This window comes from Esox lucius, chromosome 8 (assembly GCF_011004845.1).
Source record: "Esox lucius isolate fEsoLuc1 chromosome 8, fEsoLuc1.pri, whole genome shotgun sequence".
NCBI lineage: Eukaryota > Metazoa > Chordata > Actinopteri > Esociformes > Esocidae > Esox > Esox lucius.
Genome location: NC_047576.1, coordinates 15,336,241 through 15,362,358, shown reverse-complemented (window position 1 = coordinate 15,362,358; position 26,118 = coordinate 15,336,241). Strand labels below are relative to the sequence as shown.

At 39.9% G+C, this 26,118-nt stretch overlaps 1 protein-coding gene across 1 annotated transcript in view; it reads right to left on the bottom strand.

The window, feature by feature from the left end:
• LOC105011698 (ephrin type-B receptor 1) overlaps positions 1 to 26,118 on the bottom strand; it is a 144,598-nt gene that overhangs the window by 20,366 nt on the left and 98,114 nt on the right. Inside the window, exons 7-12 of the mRNA XM_020048711.2 lie at positions 18,072 to 18,234; positions 14,856 to 14,964; positions 14,622 to 14,686; positions 9,497 to 9,685; positions 8,128 to 8,375; positions 6,183 to 6,398 (exon numbers count right to left, since the gene is read on the bottom strand). Of these exons, the coding sequence (XP_019904270.1) occupies positions 6,183 to 6,398; positions 8,128 to 8,375; positions 9,497 to 9,685; positions 14,622 to 14,686; positions 14,856 to 14,964; positions 18,072 to 18,234 (990 nt within the window). The remainder of the gene's footprint in view (positions 1 to 6,182; positions 6,399 to 8,127; positions 8,376 to 9,496; positions 9,686 to 14,621; positions 14,687 to 14,855; positions 14,965 to 18,071; positions 18,235 to 26,118) is intronic.

Here is a 26,118-nt window from a genome sequence, read left to right as displayed (position 1 = left end):
TTCAACATTTACATCACTGTAGAATATTTTTTCAATCAAAATGTAGGTTTAACGTTTTCTGTGAAAACTGGTACAGTGAATGATATAGGCTGCACGGTCTAGTTCACTACTCCATTCTGCTTGTTGTTTTGATGCTCGCTGGACCAACTCTCCTTAACGAGCAGTAGAACATCACCAACTCAATAAATGATTTGTTGTGTATTGTTGGTTGTTAACCTAATCAAAGAAAATCAAATGCACATTAGGTACGTTAGCTAACCACTGCTGGGACATCCTATTGATTGTGTGTCCGATTTAGGAGCTGAAGATTGCAGATTCAAGGACAGGCCGAACATCATAGTTACATCAGAAATGGGGTAAGCATTGATGTCCATTGGAGAGTCATGTGTCCACAAGGAACTTGGTACAGTTACTGTTGGTATAGTTACTGCCACTGATTGGTGGGGTTAGTGTAGCGAGCCCAGTAAGGCTACTTGCTGGGTAGTGTGCCCAGCTGCGGAGCCGAAGGTTGAGGGTTAAAAAAAAAGGCCAAACAGTACTATTGCAACCAATACTAGCTTGGACAGGACTGGGACTGTAAAATTCTTGAGTCAGACTTGGTCTCGCCTTCTCAACTATTCATGGGTCAGACTTGAACTATTTGCTTAATTAACAGGATATTTTGTTTTTGAGCCTGCAAGGCCTAATTTTTTTCTAGTAGCATGCAGGAGCCATATACTGTAGTTAAAATATATGCTTCAAAATGTCCCCACAATAAACAGCATCTATAAAGGCATACCGATGGGGATTTCACTATTATGATTATAAATGTGCATAACTGGAATTGTGTTTACTTGCTGCTTTGACTTTGCTGGTCTTCCATAGATATGTACACCTCCACAATTCCACGGAGACTGGTTTTCAAGGCTGATGCAGTGTTGATGGCTGGGTGTCTTGTAAAAGCACTTTGTGACAACTGCTGATGTAAAAAGGGCTTCATAAATAAAATTGATTGACGCTACTTTCAAGTGCCAATAATCTGTATTTCAGTAAGTACAGCCTGTGTAGACAAGTTTGAGAGATGACATTTGAGGGGAACAACACTGCAGTACCACAGCTGAAGTACTGTAGCTAGTATGTTTTTTAAATGCACAACTAGTGAATTTGGAAATTTGTGAAAGGTGATTTTAGTTTTTTTAATTTTGAGTGGAGATGGTTAAGAACACGTTTGGGGTGAGTCCAACCACTGGAGTTTATGGCTCATACACGCATCCAGAAATCTCAGCAGTGGAACAGTTGAACCTATCCAACTGTCTGGATGTTTCAGTACTAAAGGCAAGGAAAAATTAAGTCTAACTAGGCTAAAAAACGAAATATCTCTTTAATCAACTTGTAGACTATATTTACCTGGATCATATAGATTATGATTAGCAGTTATAATATTAGCAGCAATAGATGTTCTGGACAGTAATTTTAAGCAGTGAGAATTTTACACTGCACACAGCCCATATATCAGCTGGTGAGCTATGGTGAAGTGTGAGCAGACAAAGTATATTGAAATACGTGCCTTCATGCCATGTAGGCTGTAGAACATGCCACCATGTTGAGGGTCATGTATAAATCAAATGGGCAGGCACAGGTGACCATTTCTGCTTTTAACATGGCAAGTAGAAATGATTTTAGTGACATTAAAAGGTGTCATTGTTTGGCAATGTGGTGATGTTCCTAAATACCTCTTCTGTGTTTCCTTTCCTGTCCTTACCTCTCTCAGTTACTCATATGCACACACATGCACATGTACACAAGCACACACACCCAATCTGCATGTAGTTTATGTACATTTACACACACATAATGTAAGTTCATAAATCTGCCACCGTAAATCATAAATAGTAATGTGATGCCAAAGCAAATTACTTTGTTTTTCCAATCTTCAAGGATAAATTAGACTCTTAATATGGGAGAGGGGTGATGAAAAATGTATTTCACAACAGCCGATATAATTTGGTTTATGATCCCAATGGGTGAAGAGAATGGCACTTATTCTGTAAAGAAAAAAAACCTTCAGGGGTATTGAGGCCTGGATTTTTCCATCTCACGTTTTTGGTTTTATAGCACAGTTAAACCAAAATCAATATGGCCTTACTCTAGAAATGTATCTCAGGGCCATTTCTGCAAAGCAGGCTTTTCCTACTGTCTCCAGTGACTTTTGTCCCATTTTAAAAGCCAAATGGGTTCACACTGTCCAAACCAAGAGGACATTTATCTACATGTCGGGATGCAGTGGAACCCTGCATCAATGGCAAATTACATAACAGTATCAAAAATATTGATATTCTGTAGAAGAACTGTTTGCAGGGACAGAATGGGCAGGTTCATGCAGATATAGTAAAAACAGGATCAGGAACTAGGTCTAGGACAGATGTAGGAAACATACAAGTAGCCAGTTTGTTTTGCTGAGTTCCAAGGAACAGAGGTCCTTGATGCTTACTAGTTATTGATACTATTGAAACCACAGGGGCCGGCAAAACTTGACCCAGGTGTGCTGAAACTTGCCATGCTATTTATCCCTTTAGTTACACATATTTTTCATCAACATAGATATTTGTTGATGTATGGAAGACTGCCAGTGTCCTGTATTCTAAAAATATGTTAGTCTGGTTTTAGACCTTGGGCACAGTACTATCACAGCAACTATATTCATTTCAAATATTCTGAAAACTTTGGATGAGAAATCAAATTGTGTTACTTTATTGTACCTGGATTGTGATACCGTTGATACATTTTGCTGAAAGATCTGACCTGCTTGGGTGTGTCCACGGACACTTGCTTATGATTTCCAAATTACCTTAACTTTAGATTAGGTAAGTAATTTACATTTATTGATGTTCAAAAATTATCTCCCCAGTGTTAAATGTTAGGTCCTTTGCTGTTTACTTTGTATATTAGTGATATTTCAATTTTTTTTGCTGATGACACAGTTCTGTACGCAGTTGATCCCTATCTTAAATTGGCATTTGCACTGTAGCAGTGTCATTTTCAATTTCTGGAAATATATCACTTGTGTATCTTATTTTAGTTCTATATGCAAATAAAGCATATTCTCTAGGTCCCAAAATGTAGGTTAGGATGATTTAAAAATGACTACCCTAAACAGTTCTGTCAGGCTTCAGCATCAGTAATCAAAGGTATCCTGTCTGTATTCAATCAAACATGCAGCTTTGCATTATATTATTGATGTAACTATGTTATCTGTTACACACTTGAGTTGGCTGGGACTTCCTGACTTTCACAAGGGACAGATATTGGTTGATGTTTGTATATAAGGCAGACCTGCAGAAACTTCCAATCACACCTCAAATACATGTATTGGAAAAGTTTGTGTATTCCACAAAACGTGTGGTATATATCTATCGAAAGGGGAGTCTCTGGAACAAGGACATGGATTTGGTTTTGCTCCAGAACACCCAGAGGCTGGTCTACTATGGTAAGGGTAAGTACAGTACGCTGTGGGAAATAGGCAATGGAGTGTAAACTTTCTTTTCCCCCTCCCCCAAAAAAGTTTTACTTTTTTGGATACAAAATTGTATATAATTACACAAATTCGTGAATTTGGGAATTATTTAATAAAGATAAAGTTTTTGGTTGTGGCTCACCATCCAAGCTACTGTAAGCTACTGTTTACAGGTTCCCACATGAAAAACATTCTAACCACATTTCATCTTAAACATCAAAGAACAGCATGTTGAATATCTTAGGTGTAATTCAGGGTTGGATCAAATGACCGCAGACCCAGCAGCTCTTCAGATAAGAGGGGCAGATACAGTATCCTAAACAATAAGTAATTGTTCTTGGTGCCTTTTTCAAGAGCACAATGGTAGGACATGGTAGAACTATTGGATCAGTGTAACATCCCACGCCAGATCACATCCACGATCATGCCACCAACCCTGCAAATGCAGCTCACTCCCTCAAACAAGCCACCAATCCCTTGAACACAACTCACTCTTCAGATCACAATCACCATATTAGGCTCTGTGCACAAGCGTATGGACAAAGTTCCACTTTAGCCAGATGTCGGCATATCAGTTTCCGGTTTACTTAAGGCAATCACCCGCGTCGCCCAAAATGTCAGTTCTTAGTAGATGTTTCCAAGACCTGCCTAAAATAAGCATTAGTGATGTCCATCGAATTGTTGATGCCTGAAACATTTATTCCAACTCAAGCTCTGTTTATAGTTTACAATAAAACACAGTATGTTTTAAACATAATGTTCTGCTTTATTAAAATAAATAAATGTATTTTGGGCCGAATCTGAAAACATTCTTAAATAGCAATTCATTGCAATTTGTAACAAAATAAAATGTGGTATAATCCAAAGGGGATGAATACCATTGGGAGCCACTATATTAACAAATGTACTACAAGATCTTTTTTTTGCCTCATTGCACAACTACACATTCCACAGGTAATACACATGCTTAATATTTGTAAATAATTTTATTGTTATATATTTGTAAATACATTGTTGTTAGAGGAAGAATACTTTCCTCTATTTGCACTTCAGGTTAGATGCTAACTGCATTTCGTTGTACTGTACTTGTACTGTTCAATGACAATAAAGTTTAATTTAATCTATTTTGCTGTTGAGATGTTATTGTCACATACTGTACCAGGGACTAGAAGCTTAGTTTCGATATGTCATTTTATTTCTTAACTTTGGACAAAAACAATGGGCTGGACTAAAGCGCCTGCGATAGATCTGCCCTTTTTTTCTAGTTTCAAAGAAAACTAACAAATGCATGATTGAAGAGTATTAATTAAATTGCTTTGTTCAGCTGTGCAGACTTTGGTTCAAAGAGCAGAGCTTGTTAGATTGAAAGGGCCCAGTCCAAATAGTTTTTTTTCCACATATCAAGCAACAGTGGAGTTGCTCTGCTCGGTAGCTAAGATGTTAGCCAGCTGCATTTATCATGCCAAGTTGGGATAGGATCAGTTACTGAAGCATTAGGACCCCAGCCATGTTCCTTCAAATTTAGACACACCGGAAGAGAGCTGAATTAAATGCCCAGTGCTAGTTAAACCACTTAAACATAAAGTACCCAGACAAGATCATTTTGCAGTGTCTGTAAACCACTTCTGACCTACATATCTGCATGCATTTTGCCCCTAAAAATAGCTAATCATGAAGTCATGCCCATTCTTGTATTCAGTTTCTTCGTGAACTACAGGAACTGTGATGTTATTTTCGTAGGGAGTGCCACCTTTGAGTTGATGGCCTATAAGGAGAAATGATCAACCTCCTCTGGCTCATGATAGTTCAACCCAAAGTGGGCTACTGCAAAAGAACCTAGCTGTAGTATTGATTGCTAATATTTATAGCGGACATAAAACAAAAATGCTAAATCAGTTTTTGGAATTTAAGCAAGACCACTGTCTCTTGGTCAGAGAATGATTGAATCACTCCTATCTCAAAACTGAAGTAGTAACAAGTATTACACAAACTGAAGTAGTAAAAAGGACTACACAAATTTGAGGCACTTTTGTGCATCGGTGGCAATACTAGTAGTAGTACATTTTCTTTCACTAGTTTTATATAATGGTGCCAATTTGGTACTGCCAGTAATTATGATCATATTTATTTTAAGGCTGATAAACAGATGGAATGTAATAGTTAGTACATTAAAACAACATAATTACTATCATGTAATTGATTGTAATTATTTCATAGTAAATATGGCAGTATTTAAAAACAATTCTCCCACTTTTGTTTAAAGGGGCAAAATGTAAGATTTGTACTTTATAAAGTAAAGTAAAAACACAAGCAAAAATGACAGTAGAAATCTGCGGTTTATGTTTTCAGTTAACGTTTGAAAGAATATTTTTCTCTTAAATTTGATCCAAGTGCCTGAGATCTTCCCCATTCAGACTTTCTCGCCGGTCCATCATTCAGTTTGCATGACTTCTAATGTTCAGTTTGCATGACTTGTAACCACTGCATTATAATGTTGGAGTCCTAGGGTCGTGACATGTAATCAAGTACAGTAATCCAAATTCTAGTATTAGCAGTTTGAGTTCATGTTAAGGAACATGTATCAGTAGTGTAGGCTAGACTTTAAAACAGACAGAATATACTTAATACAAATGCAAAATGTTTTCTGAAAATACAGGGAAGAGAGAAGTCAGAAAGAAAGGGTGCTTACCAGGGAGCTGGTATAGGTGGGGTCTGATGTGTCATCCTGAAGGTAGCGGGACAGTCCAAAGTCAGACACTTTACACACCAGGTTGCTGTTGACCAGGATGTTACGAGCAGCCAGGTCTCTGTGGACATAGTTCATCTCTGCCAGGTACATCATGCCAGCGGCAATGCCACGCATCATCCCCACCAGCTGGATTACCGTAAACTGGCCATCATTTTGCTGCAGGGCAGGGGCCAGGGGATAAAAATGAAATTTTGTCACTTGGGAATTTGTAATGTGTGCCGTGTGCATGGGAGAATGATGCTGACAATGTCTCTGTACATTTTTCTAACATTGAAACAAAAAAGTACATACAAATCTGGGTTAGAAAATCCTCACAAATTTGATTCTGGTTAAATACAAATTGGAGGAACAGTTTCTATGTGCACATATGTTTTGCCGTTATTGACAACATTAAGTGTTCCAGTTAACTTGGGTCCTTTATAGGGGTATGTATCTTTGATAAGCCTAACAATGGATCCACATCTTTGATGGATCCACTGTTCCCAGCTTCACTGTTTGTTAGTGACCTCCAACCAGTTTCTCCCATGAGCCACTGCAGGTTTGACCCTTCATTTCCTCAGTGGGCACCCTCTAAACACAAGAGGGACATTCATTCAACTATGGCTCCCAGTACTAACATGCCAAGGACTAAAACAACACCAGAATCAATGGGTGTGGAAATCAAGTGTGGTGGATTGAAAGGGGTGCCTGGTGAGGGATAGGACATCAAGAGCGTTCAAAGCCCCATTTCAAACAAGCCAAGGATCAAAGTGAGCAAGAAACATGTTGGGGAGATTAGAAAACTGGGCCTTAAATTGATTGGGTCCCATGTTCTCTGTTTCCATGGAGAAGACGAAACATTAAACTGTGCCAGGCTGGCACTTTAAATCAGGGCACTGAAAATATTGAGTAATGCTGCTAAAAAGAGCCCTGTGTGGAACAATTGTTTCTATAATAATCTCACGAATGACATCATGAAAAATCTAGTTTTTTTGTATTATACAGTACACAAGCTTTAGACTTCTGCCAATTCATGTCAAGGTTACTTATCAGATCTGAGCCAGATTCTCAGCCATTTCAAAATACCGTTATCCTCTTCGTAGCTTCAAATATCCATTTGTCTCATTCCAATAGTCAACAAATCTAAGTAATCACACATCATTTTTCATGAGACTATAAAATGTCCAATTGGAGATCCAGCTGATCGATGCACTCAGACTTCAGACAGTTTTTCTGAATTCAGACCATGGTTGTTCCTATTGTCGTACTCCTATTGCCAACCAGTCTTAATAATCACACTTCACAGTGTGTGTGAGACTGAAATTACCAACAAAAGCTTCAGCTGATTGATCAATATGATTGATAAAACAAACCCCACAGCGGGCTCTTAGTATTTTGGTTTACCCCAGCGTACAGTATTTTGTGCCTACCCAAGCGTACAGTATTATGCAAAAGACATCAAATCCAGGACTAATGTGCTAAACAAAAAAGGATGAAAGGACTGTATGCTATGGAATGCTGTTTGGGTCTTTATGTGTCAAAATGAACATGTTAAATATTTTTTCTATTTAGAAGACTCAAATAAGCTTATTGGTCAATCAGCACTTGAATATGAACATTGTCACGTCATTCTTTAATGTGCATTTTTTTTTACTTAGCGGTTACATTATCACATTAATGCATATGTCACAGTGATTTGGTACGTAGGCTGTGATGAGCTGGAGGCAGGACTGGCCAGAATGGATGCTAACAATGTTCTTCTGTAAACAACATAATGATAGAACATAATATGTTTAGCTGGAAAAGACCCAAACGGTGTTCCATCGCATGCATCCCAAACATCCCCCAATGTCTTCATAGTGCACTACTAATGACCCAATTTCACTGTGAAGGACTGTATTCTTACCCTCAGGAAGGAGTCCAGTGCCCCATTCTCCATAAACTCTGTAATGATCATGACTGGCCGGCTCTTGGTGACCACACCCTCCAGTCTGATGATGTTGGGGTGATCAAACTGACCCATGATGCTGGCCTCGGACAAGAAGTCCCGTCTTTGCTTCTCTACATAGCCTGCTTTCAAAGTTTTAATCGCCACATACAGCTCCCTCTTCCCAGTCGGCTTCAGACGGCCTTTATACACCTCACCAAATTCACCTGGGGGGAATAACCGGTTTTACAGATAAATTACCTTAATACAATGCAAGCTGTCAATATGCAAGCTAATGCCACGCATTGTCCCTTCCTATGCTAAAAGAACATGCACAATCAAATCTCCCCCTAAAGATAAAACATCATACATGTACTGTATGTGACACACATTCACACATATATACACTGCAAAAAAGATCTGTCTTATCAAGTATATTTAACTTGTTTTCCGGTTACAAAATCTACCCATATTTAAATAAGGTACATTTTACTTGACAAGCTAGAATATACCGCTTGTTTGTAGAAAATATGCTTTGAATATTGTGTAATTTGTCTTGTTCCATTGGCAGATTGTTTCACTTATTTCAAGCAAATATCTCCTAAAAAATTATTAAATTATCTTGTTCCATTGGCAATTTGTTTTGCAGTGTATGCCCACGCACACAGACACACGCACGCACATGCACACACACACACACACACACATCCCTATGGTGCACCATATCATCAATCCCAAGTTTCAGGGTCAAAGGAGAAGTCCCAAGATGTCAGACCAGGCAGTGAGAGGAGCGTTCTTTTGCTGAATGCATGAATATGTCAAGTCAAGTAAAAAATAAATGTCCCCGGCAGATAAAATCTGCATGAATTATAGATGAATGGGGAGTTGGGTTACATATTAGCAGTTTTTGACTGAGATAGCAACTAAAATTGCCCTCTCAAAAGGGAGAAGCTCCATGAAGTAAAGAGGGTTCACAAAGAGAAACAAATTAAATGGAAAGATGTTTTTAGAAACAGAATAGCAGAGGTTAGATAAGATGTCTCTGACTTGACACTCAGCCCAAAACCCAGATTACGATATATCCAATAATATAAGACATTTATGAGTCTTGTGTGCGTGCATACTGTACAGTATATAGTATTTGTTGTAGACGGCTCCAGGAATCAAACACACTATCCTGGCATTGCAAGAGCTCCACTAACTGAGCAACAGAGCATCACCAGGTACAGAGAAAGGAAATGGAGAGAACTATAGTGTCACACATTTCATTGCAGAAGAGACAGGGTTTCTCCCTCATGTTACAGAGTTTTTGTTTGTTACAGTCGGGCTCCCCTTTTCTCATAGCCACCTGCACCAATGACTTCCTCAATCTTCACACAGGACACGTCTATCTCCTTGGCAAACTCTCTGACAGCTTCATTGGGGTCCTCATAGGTAAAGGGATCAATGTAGATCTTCATCCCTGGCGACCCAGAGAAGTGGTTGGGGCATCCCATAGGGGAGGGGCAGTTTGACATGTCCGGTCGCATAGTGAGTTCTGGAACAGAGACAGAGAAGGAGGAAAAGGTATGGATGAACATGGGAAAGCTCAAAGAAACATATCACCTGTGTGTGTGTTTCCACTTGTTGTGGGTGCACTAAGTCTCTTAGCATTACTATCTACCTCTTTCTCTGTCTTCTCTCTCTCACTCTTATTTGGCATACCATATATAAATAGAAATATATATTCTATAGATATATAATGCACCTTCCCCTGCACCAGTGTTGGCTCCACAGGGAAAAACACAGAGCCTGGGGCTGCAAAATGGGGCCTTGAACGTGGCTGGGCTGCCAACCCTTGATGAGGCACACCTTCCCCCGATCAAGCCTCGTCATGGGGAAGATAAAAGGGGCCCAAGGAGTGCAGCTCCAGGCAACAGGATGTGGAAAGAGAAAGAAGAGCAAGATACTGCCCCCTTCCGCTACTGTTTATATATACACTCACCTAAAGGATTATTAGGAACACCATACTAATACTGTCTTTCGCCTTCAGAACTGCCTTAATTCTACGTGGAATTGATTCAACAAGGTGCTGAAAGCATTCTTTAGAAATGTTGGCCCATATTGATAGGATAGCATCTTGCAGTTGATGGAGATTTGTGGGATGCACATCCAGGGCACGAAGCTCCCGTTCCACCACATCCCAAAGATGCTCTATTTTGGTTGAGATCTGGTGACTGTGGGGGCCATTTCAGTACAGTGAACTCAATGTCATGTTCAAGAAACCAATTTGAAATGATTCAAGCTTTGTGACATGGTGATTTATCCTGCTGGAAGTAGCCATCAGAGGATGGGTACATGGTGGTCATAAAGGGATGAACATGGTCAGAAACAATGCTCAGGTAGGCCGTGGCATTTAAACGATGCCCAATTGGCACTGAGGGGCCTAAAGTGTGCCAAGAAAACATCCCCCACACCATTACACCACCACCACCAGCCTGCACAGTGGTAACAAGGCATGAAGGATCCATGTTCTCATTCTGTTTATGCCAAATTCTGACTCTACCATCTGAATGTCTCAACAGAAATCGAGACTCATCAGACCAGGCAACATTCTTCCAGTCTTCAACTGTCCAATTTTGGCGAGCTCGTGCAAATTGTAGCCTCTTTTTCCTATTTGTAGTAGAGATGAGTGAACCCGGTGGGGTCTTCTGCTGTTGTAGCCCATCCGCCTCAAGGTTGTGCGTGTTGTGGCTTCACAAATGCTTTGCTGCATACCTCGGTTGTAACGAGTGGTTATTTCAGTCAAAGTTGCTCTACTATCAGCTTGAATCAGTCGGCCCATTCTCCTCTGACCTCTAGCATCAACAAAGCATTTTTGCCCACAGGACTGCCGCATACTGGATGTTTTTCCCTTTTCACACCATTCTTTGTAAACCTTAGAAATGGTTGTGTGTGAAAATCCCAGTAACTGAGCAGATTGTGAAATACTCAGACCGGCCCGTCTGGCACCAACAACCATGCCACGCTCAAAATGGCTTAAATCACCCTTCTTTCCAAATCTGACATTCAGTTTGGAGTTTAGGAGATTTTCTTGACCAGGACCACACCCCTAAATGCATTGAAGCAATTGCTTTGATTGGTTGATTAGATAATTGCATTAATGAGAAATTGAACAGGTGTTCCTAATAATCCTTTAGGTGAGTGTATATAACAACCAGCATTAACAAAGACTGTGGGGTAGCTTGATTATTGAGGCTAACTAAATCATATCAAATGAAACAGGATTCTCAGTACAAAAGAAACAGGTTTCTCAGTATAGGGCGCAAAAATCCAACAAAAATGTTGGGTGTAGTCAGGCGCTGGATGAAGGGGGACAAAGAGAAACAGCTCACCATCCTTTAATGGTTTGCTTGGCAACCAACTCTGACCAGCGCTATTACACAAATTTATCTCCAATTCTTACATTGCCAGGAGGGTGACAAACCGTCCCGTATTTTAGTCCATTTTCAGGGTGACCAGACGTCCTGGGACCGTCCAATATTTCAGTCCATTTTCAGGGTGACCAGATGTCCTGGGACCATCCAATATTTCAGTCCATTTTCAGGGTGACCAGATGTCCCGGGACCGTCCTGTATTTCCATCCATTTTCAGGGTGACCAGACATCCCAGGACTGTCCCATATTTCAGTCCATTTTCAGGGTGACCAGACGTCCTGGGACCGTCCAATATTTCAGTTCATTTTCAGGGTGACCAGACGTCCCGGGACTGTCCAATATTTCAGTTCATTTTCAGGATGACCAGACGTCCCGGGACCGTCCAATATTTCAGTCCATTTTCAGGTGTCCCGACTCATTTAAAAATGATAATTTTTTTTTGTCTAGTGCTGTGCCAATAAAACAATTTAATATAAAATCGTGATTCCTTTTTTCACAATATTGTATCGATACTCTAACCTCTAGAATCGATGTTGTGACGGCACAGAGGAGTGCACTCACATCAGAGTGCACTCACATCAGAGCATGTTTACCAATTACAGTTTTTGAACAACAATCCTGACACATCTGACTGTCCTGTATTTCACCCTATTTAATCTGGTCACCCTAATTAACAGAATCATTACAATTAGCAACATGTAATTGTATACCTTGTAAATAGACTGAAATACACAACATGATTTTTGCCTGGTCTGTTGGATATAACCAGCAGCATCATTCTTCAGTTACAGTGACATTTGAGCATGGAATTTTGAGAAAAACAAAAGAGTTCCGTATTTTCCAAATTGGGAGCCACACACTTAAAAAATTATTGATCATTTTGCTAAAAGTACATTTTAGTTGATGAAATTCAATATTCACTTAATTAGTTGACCTGTGATGGCCGAGAGAATTAAAGTACAGGCTTATTTTTGCAGACTCACGTTCCCCCTTGAGTCTGGGTTAGCAGTGTTTCGCCGCCTAATATATTTGTCCCAGGTTGTGGGGTCCAGTGCCTAGTGAAGATCGAGGTGATGTGGTTGGCAGTGTCCATTATAGCTTTTGGTTTGTTAGCGAGTGTGTACCTGTGTGCAGACAACGTGTTTAAGGGTGTTCGGAGTTGTAATTATGCTAAAATAGATGGTTTACAGATAGATAATGTCTGCTCGAACATGGCTGATATACACCAAAAAACAACAACATTCAGTCTGACCAAATTGTAGTGAACTGGTACTGTTTATAAAAGTGGCAGCACTATGACTGAAAAAAACACACCTTACACACCTGCCTGTAATGGCCGGTTTGAAGCTTTGTTTCTTTATAGAATATTTTGTCATTTAGGACAATGATACAAAATGGGATATGGTTTCATTAAACTGTAGACCTGAAATCCGTAATCGGGCTGTTGGCTATACAGGATGGAATGTACTTGAGGACAATGTAAACCATACTGGTCCATCAGAGAGAGAGAGAGGGAATGAAAAACAGAGAGAGAGAGAGTGTGGAGTCTGAACGGAGCAATAAGACTCTTGGGAAATTCACAGTTAATTGGGACAGATTAAGAATCCATGGCAACAAATTGATCAGTGAAAAGGTCAGGGCTGTGTAAGCAGTGGATTGGCAAATGGTATCATACATTTCAGCAGGAAAACATTAACATGGGCATGTTTTAAAATACATTCACCATACAAAGCACTGTACATACAGTACGTAAAATATGTGTGTACATACAGCTCCAGAAAAAATTAAGAGACCACTGCACCTTTTCTTTCCATTCCAAAAAAGTCAAAAAGGAAGAAACCTGAGTGAGGAACAGAAGCATTCAAAGTAAGAGACCACTGCAAATTGAACGCTTCTGTTCCTCACTCAAAACTTTCCTTTTCAACTTTTTGGAAAGGAAAGAAAAATCTGCAGTGGTCTGTGTGTGTGAAAGAGACAGACAGACAGACAGACAGACAGACAGAGAGAGAGAAAGAGAGAGAGGGGGGAGAGAGAGGAAGATGACTTAAAAAAATATTTTTACAGGAATGCAGCAACTTAAAATAATTAAGTGCAAGAGGGACAAAAGGTGATAGGAGAATAGGTAACCAACTGTTCCTTAAATGTATCATCTGTCAAAATTGAAGGGCTAGGGTGAAGAGAGTCACATTTTGTGTGTCACCTCTGGCTGAGTCTCTGGTGGATAGCTTCAGTTAAAAGGAATTCCATGGTAGAAAAACTGGAAACCAATCTTAATTAGTAATCAGTGATGCCTTGCAACAAGATAAAACAATATTACTCGCTCCAAGCACAACAGTGCGTGAGGATGAACAGGAAATCAAAGATTAAAACCCTATCAAATAGAGTATGTTAATGCATACTGAATGTGTGTATAGAAAACACTTACACTTACAGTTTTCAGTGTTCCCCCAAGGCCTTTTTTTTCAATTTTCTGAATTGCTGCAAATTAGCATATGGAACAACCTTCTCCTAACGGTGTTCTGCCTTTGTGTTATTCTATCACTTTTCACCTAGGTAATATCACTTTTCACCTAGGTAATATCCCTTTTCACCTAAGTAATATCACTTTTCACCTAGGTAATATCACTTTTCACCTAGGTAATATCACTTTTCACCTAGGTAATATCACTTTTCACCTAGGTAATATCACTTTTCACCTAGGTAATATCACTTTTCACCTAGGTAATATCACTTTTCACCTAGGTAATATCACGTTTCACCTAGGTAATATCCCTTTTCACCTAAGTAATATCACTTTTCACCTAGGTAATATCACTTTTCACCTAGGTAATATCACTTTTCACCTAGGTAAAGCCAGTGGACCAATAAACCCAATTTTGGCAAATACAAATTTCTCCAGCCCGGCAAAGGCAGGAGTGACAAAATGTTAATATGGTTGTGCAAGACTGCTAGTATTAATGTGTGTGTTTACGTTTGTGTGTGTGTGTGTGTGTGCAGGAGAGAAAGGGTCGAGATGGGGTAGTGTTTGTTTGGGAGGCGAGAGCTAAATCTGCTTACCTCTGCCTGTACTGTAATGCTGCAGTTTGTCGCTGTATATAGTCTCCTTCATATATGCTCTCTTCCTGCAGAACAAGATCAGCAAAACTGTACCGTAAACATACTTGACATTATAAAGTAAGGGAACTCAAAGTAAGGTTAAAAAATTATAAAATGCCATTCCTGGGGGGTATAGGGGTTTTAAGCATCACTGGTAGACACCAGGTGTGTGAATAGTGAACATGTGCTTGTTACCTGCTGCAGACGACTGAGATGGCCACCAAGGAAACCAGGAAGACGACCCCTGCAGCCGCTGAGCCTGCAATCAAAGGGAGCTGCTCCCTAAGTTCTGACTTATACTCAGCTGAAAGAAAGAGACAGGGAGAGAAAATGAAAGAGACCAAGTGTTGCCAGTGTGGTAAAAGGTTTGGATATGAGTTGATTTGAGAAGAAGGAGGTTAAGGGACAGAGAGCATAGGTGTTTAGAACAATACACATGCATGATATTGTGACAGCTTTAATATATTTGTCTTTACTAGCTCTGCATGGCTGTGTGAAATATGCAGACATATGGGCTGTTATTTGTCCAGACAAGTCCTCAGAGTTTATTTACTTTTTTGTAGACACAGATAATACACTCCCAACAGAAGAAGAACACATTCTAATCTCATCCCAAATACTCCTTTTGGTTAGTGAGTTGAGAATTAAACACAAACACCATACTGTACATCGATTAATATGATTTGGATGATGGAAAATGAATGTATTTTCTTCAGAATTGATCGATTATTCACATACAGCTCCGGAAAAAATGAAGAGAACACAGCACCTTTTTCTTTTCCTTTACAAAAAGAGTGAGGAATCAAAACCTTCCCTTTTCATCTTTTTTGGAGCTGTATATACACTGATAAATGTTCTGTTTATATTAACATCATCTATATATGTATATATACTGTATGATAAACTGTAATACAAAGTAGATCCTATATATATATATATATATATATATATATGTGATATCATGTGATCATTCTTTGTCTTTCAAAATAGCTCCTAGTGGAAAATAAAAAAAGTATTTTAGATGTATTTTGTGAAGCAATAGCAAAAAAAGTCCTTATTTTTGATAGTTTTTTATTAGTATTAATGAGTAATCTCTGACCATGACTGGAAAGTTGGCCAAGACAGATGACTCAACAAATTTTTGGGGGAAAATGGGTGCTACTGAAACCCCAAGACTTTTGCGGGCGTTGCAGCAAGAGATCCCTGCTAATGAGCTACTCAACTTTGCGAGAAGGCAGGGGCTCTCTGTTGGCTGCTTTCCCACACTAGAATACACAGCTGGGACACCTGCAAAGACTCACTATGCTAACACTTAAAATTTGCTTTTTCCACAATTAATGTTGACACCAGTCTCTGGTATGTGTGAACAACATGACTGTTAATCTCAGGCTACAGTCCTAAAATAAGTGTGGAGGTAGGGTTCACAATTTTAAGAATACTCATAAAATACTCCTAGAGCTACAGCCTGTTTTCTTACATAAGCTTACATCAGCTGTCAGTAAGCGCTCATGCAGATACTCAGCCTAAAACCCACAAAACAAGTAATTGATCTTCTATCAAATATTTTCTCTTGCCAAATTTGTTCACTTCTCCATTCTTGTCAAGAATTATTTTTACAGTGTGAAAGGCTGCTCTTGATCTGGCTTTACATATTGGTGGTAGAACAAAGCAGAATTGTGCTACATTTTATTGACCTTTTAAGCATTAAACACTGTTGATTTTTGCACAGATGTTATTCAATACTGAACTGGATCGAGAAGCCTACAGATGGAATGACTTGCATGACAGGACCCAATATCTGTGGACAGAGTCACAGATGGCCAAGTATTTGACATGTATTTACATTACTTAAATACTTTTTTTGAAGGCCATTCATTAACAGTTTTAATTTCTAAATACTAAATAGGACCTTACATAAATGCTTATGTAATGAAACAGAGTTGATGATGTTATTAGGTTTTGTCCAACTGATCCCAAAGATGTTTTAAAAGGAGGTAGAATTTAATAAGTTGACAAGAATTTGGGTAGACTGACAATACATAATTTTATATAAGGTACAGCACAGTAGCCAATTTGGGCCAGTATGTTCATCACTCATCAGCTATCAGGTGGCGGGGTGATTAGTGATATCTGCTAATCAAGAATGGGGTGGCCATTATTGAAATATGTCTAGATTAGGAATTTGACCATCACTGAGAGAAACCTTGGATGCAGGGTGCTACACTGCTGGCATAAAATACTTGTACTCGACACTATTATTTGGGTGCTGAAATCCATACCTTTTGAAAGCTCAAATTTAATGTGTTGTCAAAACGCTAGTCTGTCCTGACACTGGTCCTCAACCCTATTGTAAAACTGTCATGTCTTTTTGTTTTGCCTGACTAGGGTTACCCCAAAGGACACTGCCACTTCAGCAGCTTGTGTTTTCTCATAGTCCGAGAGAATCTTGCCATCATAGTGGTATTTTCTCTTGTCCCCCTCGCTCAAAAACCAAAATGTTTATCATCTATTACTCAGCAGGTGCCCTTTGAGAGTTCCTTAATGAGCCTTATTGCCTAATTTTCTGACAGCGGACCACCATTAATTGTACTGTGCAACTTCAACCGCCAAACGTCTGTTGGTTAATTCTTTTCAGCTTCTTCCTGTTTACTCCTCTCTTAATTTGACCTTACACTTCCCACTACACTCCCACCTCACTTCTTTACTGTGCTGTTTCCCAACAAATCTCCCAACAACCCACTCCAGGTTTTTAATCACTGCGACACAGGTATTAATTCTGGCACTTATGTCCTGTCTAGACCACTGCAGCTCACTGTAGGATGGGCTCCCACTCTGCACTTGCACTATCAAAACCTTACAGCTTACCCAGAATGCTGAAGCCCTCCTGGTGTTCACCCTTCCCAAATTCTTCCATGTCACTGCACATTTCAGCACACTCCACTGACTTGCAGCTGAAGCTTGCATTCAATTCAAAATCATGTGGCTTGCTGATGGGACAGATAGAGGAACTGCCCATCGCCAAAACAGAGAACTCCATTTCCCTCTCTGGTCACTTGGCTGAAATAACCCCTTGAGGGCAGTTCCATCGAAGGCCATTCAAGATTTTTCTCTTTAAGTGGATCAGGTTAAAAGTGTCTGCTAAATTATTAAAACGTAAAATGAAAACAGGCTGTCTATAGAATAACATATATCAAAAAAAATAATATTAACAAGGGAATATGATAATTGCCCCCTCTGTGTCGACACACCAATGTACTACAGTAATAATCAATGGTTTGATTTATTATTATATACAACCTTCCACCGATACAAAGACCTGCATTGCACGGTGGTGTCACACATACACACCAAGCAAACCCACAAGCATGGATGCATGCACACACACACACACACACACACACACAGGCCTACCATCTGTCAGGGTTTGGAAGCACTGCTCGTTGCTGTATTTGCCAAATCCTGCCACCGTCCTGGCACGGACCTGGACAACATACATGATGCCCGGCCTCAGGCCCTCAACATGCGCAGTGTTGGTCTGACTCCTCATCTTCGTCGAATTTAACACAGTATGGTCCTATGACAGACAGGTAAAGAGGGGAAGAGAGACAGAGAATATTTGATCTGTTTATTACTGTGTCCAGCAGCCTTCAGGCAGTGGAGAGACACGCCAAGGCAACCCATCGTCCCAATACAAACTGCCTTGTTGCGGTTGATATGATATTGTTTTGCCGCCCTTTTCTCTTTATGTTAGAGATTACGGTGGATGGTGAATTTCCACATTGGCCATTACTGTTGCGCATTATGAACGCCTTTCTCTTTATTTGATTGCAAATGCCTTTCATTATAATCAATCCTAACACCCCTCTACCGTTGGGTATAGTCAACCAGTAACTTGGCTATATAAAAAACGGATATAAATCACTCTAGTGCTACACTCCCATGTCTACACTCCCAGCACCTCATAGCACCTGTTCGGTTGGAGGAGTCCTTTCCTACTTAGCCTCTTGCGAAAAGTGTCAGATGCACAGACTACTGCAGAAGTGCTAACAACAAAAACAGACCAGCTAGTTCTTAACCACCCCCTAATTTGTGCCAATGGAAATGGGGCTAGCGAGAAAGCTGGCTGGTCCACCAGCATCAGCATTCCATGGCCAAGACAGTTGATGACCGCACTCCTGCAGCACAGACAATTCCTCCGGCAAGGGAGGTTTGGCTAATAATTGGAAGGAATGCATGATTCTGTCTTGCAACGTACTTTGAAAGTGTTGAAAAAATTTGTCACTAGGCTGGTATCTAGTTACAATTCTGGTTATGGTTTTGTCAACCCTAAAAGTGCAGATGAAAGAGTTAGCAATGTCACCTTTGCGCTTGACACAAGGGAGTGATCTGCTACTATTTTTATTTATATTACCAAAGCATTTCATACCATAAACTACTTCATTTATGTGGGATCAACTAAAGGGTATTGAGATTAAATCCTTCCTCTGTCATGCTGCAGCATATTGGTAACTATCCAATAGACACTAAGTATAAAATTATTCATCACAAACCTTGAATCAACAGCTACCACACAAATATCTCCTTTCAGATCACCGCCTCAACACAGCACACCTTTTCTGTGGCATAGTGTGTGCGTAGAGATCACATGGCATTTGCTTTTCTTTCTCTGTTTGCTTTCATCCTTCTCTGTCTCATTCCAGACATTTTCCTTGATGGAGCGATGTGAGCAAATAGGAGTAGGAGGTAGAAAACACTGGGATGTGTCCTGCTTCATGTCAGAGCAGAATGGAAAGATATGTGAACAAAATATGTGAGATCTGGAGAGATCGTGCTTTACATAGAGTAAGTGTACAAGTTCAGTGTCTAGCAGGTGTTTAGGAAGTATTCGGCATTAACACTGAACAAAATTATAAACACAACACTTTTGTTTATACCCCCATTTATCTTTAGCTGAACTCAAAGATCTAAGACTTTCTTTATGTACACAAAAGGTCTACTTCATTCCAGACATTTTCCTTGATGGAGCGATGTGAGAAAATAGGAGTAGGAGGTAGAAAACACTGGGATGTGTCCCGCTTCATGTCAGAGCAGAATGGAAAGATATGTGAACAAAATATGTGAGATCTGGAGAGATCGTGCTTTACATAGACTAAATGTACAAGTTCAGTGTCTAGCAGGTGTTTAGGAAGTATTCGGCATTAACACTGAACAAAATTATAAACGCAACACTTTTGTTTTTACCCCCATTTATAATAAGCTGAACTCAAAGATCTAAGACTTTCTCTATGTACACAAAAGGCCAATTTCTCACAAATATTGCTCACAAGTCTGTCTAAATCTGTGTTAGTGAGCACTTCTCCTTTGCCCAGATAATCCATCCACCTCAAAGGTGTGGCATATCAAGATGCTGATTAGACAGCACAATTATTGTACAGGTGTGCCTTAGGCTGACCACAATAAAAGGCCAATCTAAAATGTGCAGTTCCATCACACAGCACAATGTCACAGATGTCGCAAGTTTTGAGGGAGCGTGCAATTGGCATGCTGACAGCAGGAATCTCCACCAGAGCTGTTGAATGTTAATTTCTCTACCATAAGCCGTCTAAAAAGGTGTTTCAGAGAATTTGGCAGTACATCCAACCGGCCTCACAACCGCAGACCACATGTAACCACACCAGCCCAGGACCTCCACATCCAGCATCTTCACCTCCAAGATCGTCTGAGACCAGCCACCCAGACAGCTGCTGCAAAAATCCTTATTATTGTTTGCATAACCAAAGAATTTCTGCACCGACTGTCAGAAACCGTCTCAGGGAAGCTCATCTGCATCCTCATCGGGGTCTTGACCTGACTGCAGTTCATCGTTGTAACCGACTTGAGTGGGCAAATGCTCACATTCAATGGCGTCTGGCATTTTGGAGAGGTGTTCTCTTCACGGATGAATCCCTGTTTTCACTGTACAGAGCAGATGGCAGACAGCGTATGGTGTCGTGTGGGTGAGCGGTTTGCAGATGTCAACATTGTGGATTGAGTGGCCCATGGTGGCGGTGGGGTTATGGTATGGGCAGGCGTGTGTTATGGACAAGGAAGACAGGTGCATTTTATTGATAGCATTTTGAATGCACAGAGATACCGTGACGAGATCCTGAGGCCCATTGTTGTGCCATTCATCCACGATCATCACTTCATGGTGCAGCATGATAATGCAAAGCTGAAAACCAGTTCTTGCATGGCCAGCATACTTACCGGACATGTCACCCATTGAGCATGTTTGGGATGCTCTGGATCTGTGTATACGACAGCGTGGTCCAAGTCCTGCCAATATCCAGCAACTTCGCACAGCCATTGAAGAGGAGTGGACCAACATTCCACAGGCCACATTTTAGAGTGGCCTTTTATTGTGCCTAAGGCATACCTGTGCAATAATCATGCTGTCTAATCAGTATCTTGATATGCCACACCTGTGAGCTGGATGGATTATCTCGGCAATGGAGAAGTGCTCACTAACACAGATTTAGACAGATTTGTGAACAATATTTGAGTGAAACAGGCCTATTTTGTACAAAAAGAAAGTCTTAGATCTTTGAGTACAGCTTATGATAAATGGTGTTGTGTTTATAATTTTGTTCAGTGTAAATTATAACTTTGTATTTGTTTACAAAATGAGTTCAGGTTTAAATGCCTCATGCCTTTCAGATAAGCATTGGTGGAGGATTGGCTCGAGAAATGCATGTGTGTGCTTTTGATGCATGTGTGTGCTATTTATTACATTTTTTAATCAAAGGGCACACTTGCAAAAAAGAATCAGTTCTAAATGTATTTCCCTTCCTAAAAAAAGGTCAGGAATGCAAAAATCCAATAGATTAATGTATGTTAGAGTACATATGCTGGTGTGTATAAAGACAGATTGCCTAAATTGCCTACTACATTTAGTATACACTTACAGACAGAAAGCATAAGTCTTCTCTAGGGTGGTAATGCATAACAAGAAACACACATACAGGAAACAAAAATAGACAAAGAACAAAATATAGAGACTGCTAATGGAGGTTCTAAATTTACTCAATCCAAAAGACAAACACTGAGCAGGAACGACATGCTCTTCCACCCTGAAATATAGCTGCTTCTCAGCCCAAGCCTTGCATTGCCTAAATGACAGGATCCACTGTAGAATTAAATATCGTGGTATTTGCATAATGCTTTTCTTAAATGTTCAAGGCCACTTATCTCTTTTCCCCAGAAATGCCCACCCATCCTCCCTTGGCTTTATCCTTGCCTGGCCTGGCATTCATAAAGTTTGGGAAGAACTGGAATGAGAAGGGTGACTATAAACTGAACTCTCAACATCATTGCAGTGTTGAGCCTTGCCATGTTCCGTAGGACTTTAGCCAAAGCTTATAGATGAAATATACCGTTTGTCCTTGCCATTTCACTTCAGTAGCAGAATAGACCTTGCTGTAACATCCACATTCTCCATGCTTATCATCACTGTGGCCTTGCTGCTCAGCAAAAATGTCAAGGTGGTGTCCACTACCTCAGCATAAGCTAGCAAACAGAATTATTCAAACACATGCAGAGAATGGAGAATGGGGTCTTTACTTGGAGAGGGCAAAGCATTTCTTTGGGGAAGAGAAACTTATACTGGATAATGGGATATTGTGACAAGGAGTGCTGACATTATCCATTTGCTGTCCCATTGGGAAACCAACTGTTTCTTCATTGTCTACATGGTCTTAAAAGAGCAGGAGGATGAAAGACTGAGGATCAGAAGTGAAAAAATACCTTCAGTAGAATAGAGATGACCTTATCTCTGCTTTTATTGGCCAATCGGTGCAATCCAGAACTGATTCAAAATCTAAACCACCCGCAAGGCTCCAGACATTCCCTGGAGAGTGCAGCTGGGCATTGGCATTTAACTCAGGAACATTGGACATGGGTTGTAGAATTTAGAACAAGAGGGCAGGACAGTACATATCATGATAAACTGGCCCTCCATACACAATTATCATGTGTATAGGTGACAAAGCTATCATACTAAGAAGCTCAGGTACAGACAAAGAATGGAAACAAAACACAGTGCTCAGATCTGTACCCATGAAATCTGATCCTCTAGGTGTACTCCTGGAGTAAAAGCAGAAATCCTTATTTCTTCCAAGCAGGGAACATCTGCATCCCAATGTTGTGTGTGAGGCTATCTTTCTGACTTACTACTCTAAGGACCAAGCTTTCAATGAAACCGGCAGGCAGTTTTTTTCTTTCTCTTAGTTTTTCAATATGGCTGAAATCTCAGCCAATATCCTTATCTCGCATACATTGTATCTCCAAGGCAATAACTGTGTTACATTGCAATATGTTACGTCTGTGGAAAAACCATAGCAGTCCTTAAATTAAAATTGGAACCAAACCAAACTTTTTCTAAACTTATGATTACCACTTAGACTTTTGACTTGATGATGGTGTGACTCTGTACTGAAATACAGGATACCTACTGTCTCAGAACGGAAGAGAAAATGTCAACTGAGAAATTTGTTTTCAAGAGTGTCTGACTGACTGACTGACTGACTACCCACCCATTGTTAAATAGCATAGTGGTTAGATCCTCAGACTGACATGTAGGCGACCAGCGATCAATCTTCGCCAAGGACAAAACAGATTAGGCATTAGTATTTGTTCTTGATAGACTGAAACTTCATAGGCTATAAGCTTCAGTAGCTACGTTATAGTAAGCCTAAAGTAAATGGCCTAAAGTAAAGTTATGGTTATATTGCAATGATTGAACTGCACCGGCAAGGAACATATTGCTCTCGATTTCGAATTGCATAGCGTAGTTCACATAGTGTAGTGGTTAGCTATTGAACTGTCATTGTTTTCTAAAGAAACAAATCAGCCATGGAGTGACAGGAGTCACTGTTCATTATAGGTACTATATAGCTATTAGCTAGCCATCTACAGTAATCTCTTTCTAATTTAACACGCTGAATGTAGTGTTGCGATCCTGTTATACCTGTTGTTGGTTTGGATGTCAGCTAATGTAGGGAACTCATTTTGAGAAGCATCTAGTTTCGACTAATTGGTTTGACAATGCAGAGGTAAAACAGACACCACATCTCTACACAAGTGTCATGTGCAACAACACCCACTGTTTAAATAGCATAGTGGTTAAAGACACAGACTGCCACATAGGAAAACGCAGATCTAATCCAGCGAGGGCAACAAAATGTATTCCTGGTTGCTTTTCTTGTTTGATTATGCCCACATTATTACATTGAAATACTACCAATAATAATTCACTTTTTGTTTGCAAGCAGTTTTTATGACTATTATTTCAATTTCAGTTGGAAAGGAAATTCTGCTTTAAAGCATGATATCACAATGTTATCATATACATATTAATGTTCATTTGAGAAAGCGAGCAGGCTCAATACCTACTGTATAAGGTCAGGAGAGAATCTTGAGGTTTTTTAGATCTGGTTTTTAACCAGGAAGGTCAGTTGAGAACGAATTAACATTTTTAATGATGCATTGGCCAAAGGTGTATTTTTGCAAGTAGGCAAGGTTTAATGAAAGGATTGAGTTAAATGGCTGTTTGCAGTAAATCCTAGTCAGTGACAGATATGTGGATTTTAGTAGTGACCAGATATCTACCAGAGCACATGTTATTATTGATATAGCAGACGTTGAGGAGTGAACCAGGGTAGAAGGGGGATCTACCTAAAATTAACTTTTAAATAGGTTTGTACCAGTGAGTTTACCTTTGTGTAGACAGGATCTAAAGATTTTTGTTTGTGATAGAAGTTACACTATGTTTCCCAGGATTCAAACAACTACAAAGCAACACTTATTCTGATCAATCCAAGTCACACAAATGAATAATCTCTGAAATTCCTAGACAGACCTATAGAGATTTTGAGATCAACTAGTAAGGCAGGAATAAATAGGTTATTGAAAGGTCTGCAGATATAGGTTAACATTTATTTAGAATTGTTCCTAACTAGTCCCTAGTTCTACACTTCACTAGATTTAGTCTGGGGGTCAGTCTGTCCTGTCTCAGTATACATTTCTTTGACAGGGGACAAGAGTCAGTCTGAATACTATGCTGAGGTGTCCTTTCAAATCCAACGAAAGAACTCTCTATTTTTATTGTGTCCTGTTGAAACTTAAAAGGGAATGGAACCACACCTCAGGACTACCTGAATTACTCATAGTTGTCCCTGTCCAAAGTCCTATTGGTTGTGTTGTAGATCGAATTGCTGCTTGATGCCATTGCCCACAGTCCACCTGGTCATCCCTGGCCTTGTCCACCTGGTTCAGCACCTGACATGGATTCTCCTTAAAGACTCTGGACACATGCATTTATTGAACTGCTCGTCATCCAAACGTGCAAAAACATTGATGTGGACCAAAAGTTGACGTACTCTTACAATCTTCACCCGGCACAGCCAGAAGAGGACTGGCCACCCATTAGAGTGTGTTGTCTCTTTAGCATTCTTCATATGTTTTTACCCTACTAGCGAGTTTTTCCTAGCCACTGTGCATCAATTCTTGTTTTTGCTTTCTCTTTGGGGTTTTATGCTGGATATGTGTACAAGCACTTTGTGACAACTGCTGATGTAAAAAAAAATTATTAAATACATTTGATTGATTAATAGACCACTGTCTATTGGGGTCCTCCTGTGGGACATTCAGTTGATTGGACATGATTTGGGAAGGCATACCTGTCTATATAAGGACCCACAGTAGACAGTTCATGTCAGAGCAAAAACCAAACCATGAGATCAATGGAATTGTCCGTAGAGCTCCAAGACAGGAGCTCCGTCGAGCAACAGATCTGGGGAAGGGCACCAAGAACACAGTGACCTCCATCAATCTTAAATGGAAGTAGTTTGGAACCACCAACACTCTTTCTAGAGCTGGCTGCCTGGCCAAAGTGAGCAATCAGGGGAGAAGGGCCTTGGTCAGGCTCTGACAGAGCTCCATAGTTCCTGAAGATGTAAGAGCCTGCAGCACTCAACTAATCAGACCTTTATGGTAGAGTGGCTAGATGTAAGACACTTCCAGTAAAAGGCCCATGATAGCATGCTTTGTTTGCCAAAAGACAGCTGAAGGACTCTCACATGATAAAAATAAGACTCTCTGATCTGAAAAAAACAAGATTGAACTCTTTGGCCTGAATGCCTAGTGTCATATCCTGACTGAATCTTTGCATTTATCATCACTCCCAAGAAGAGGCAAGGCTGTTATTGATGCCAAAGTTGCTTCAAGAAAGTACTGAGTGAAGGGATCTTAATTCCTATGTAATTGTAATTTTTTTATTATTAAATTAGCTAAAATCTGTAAAACCTGTTTTTGCTTGGGTTTTTGTTTGGGTTATGGTAAAAAAGTTAAAAAATAATTGTAATCCATTTTATAATAAGGCTAAAAAGTAACAAAATGTAATGGGTCTTATACTTTCCGAATG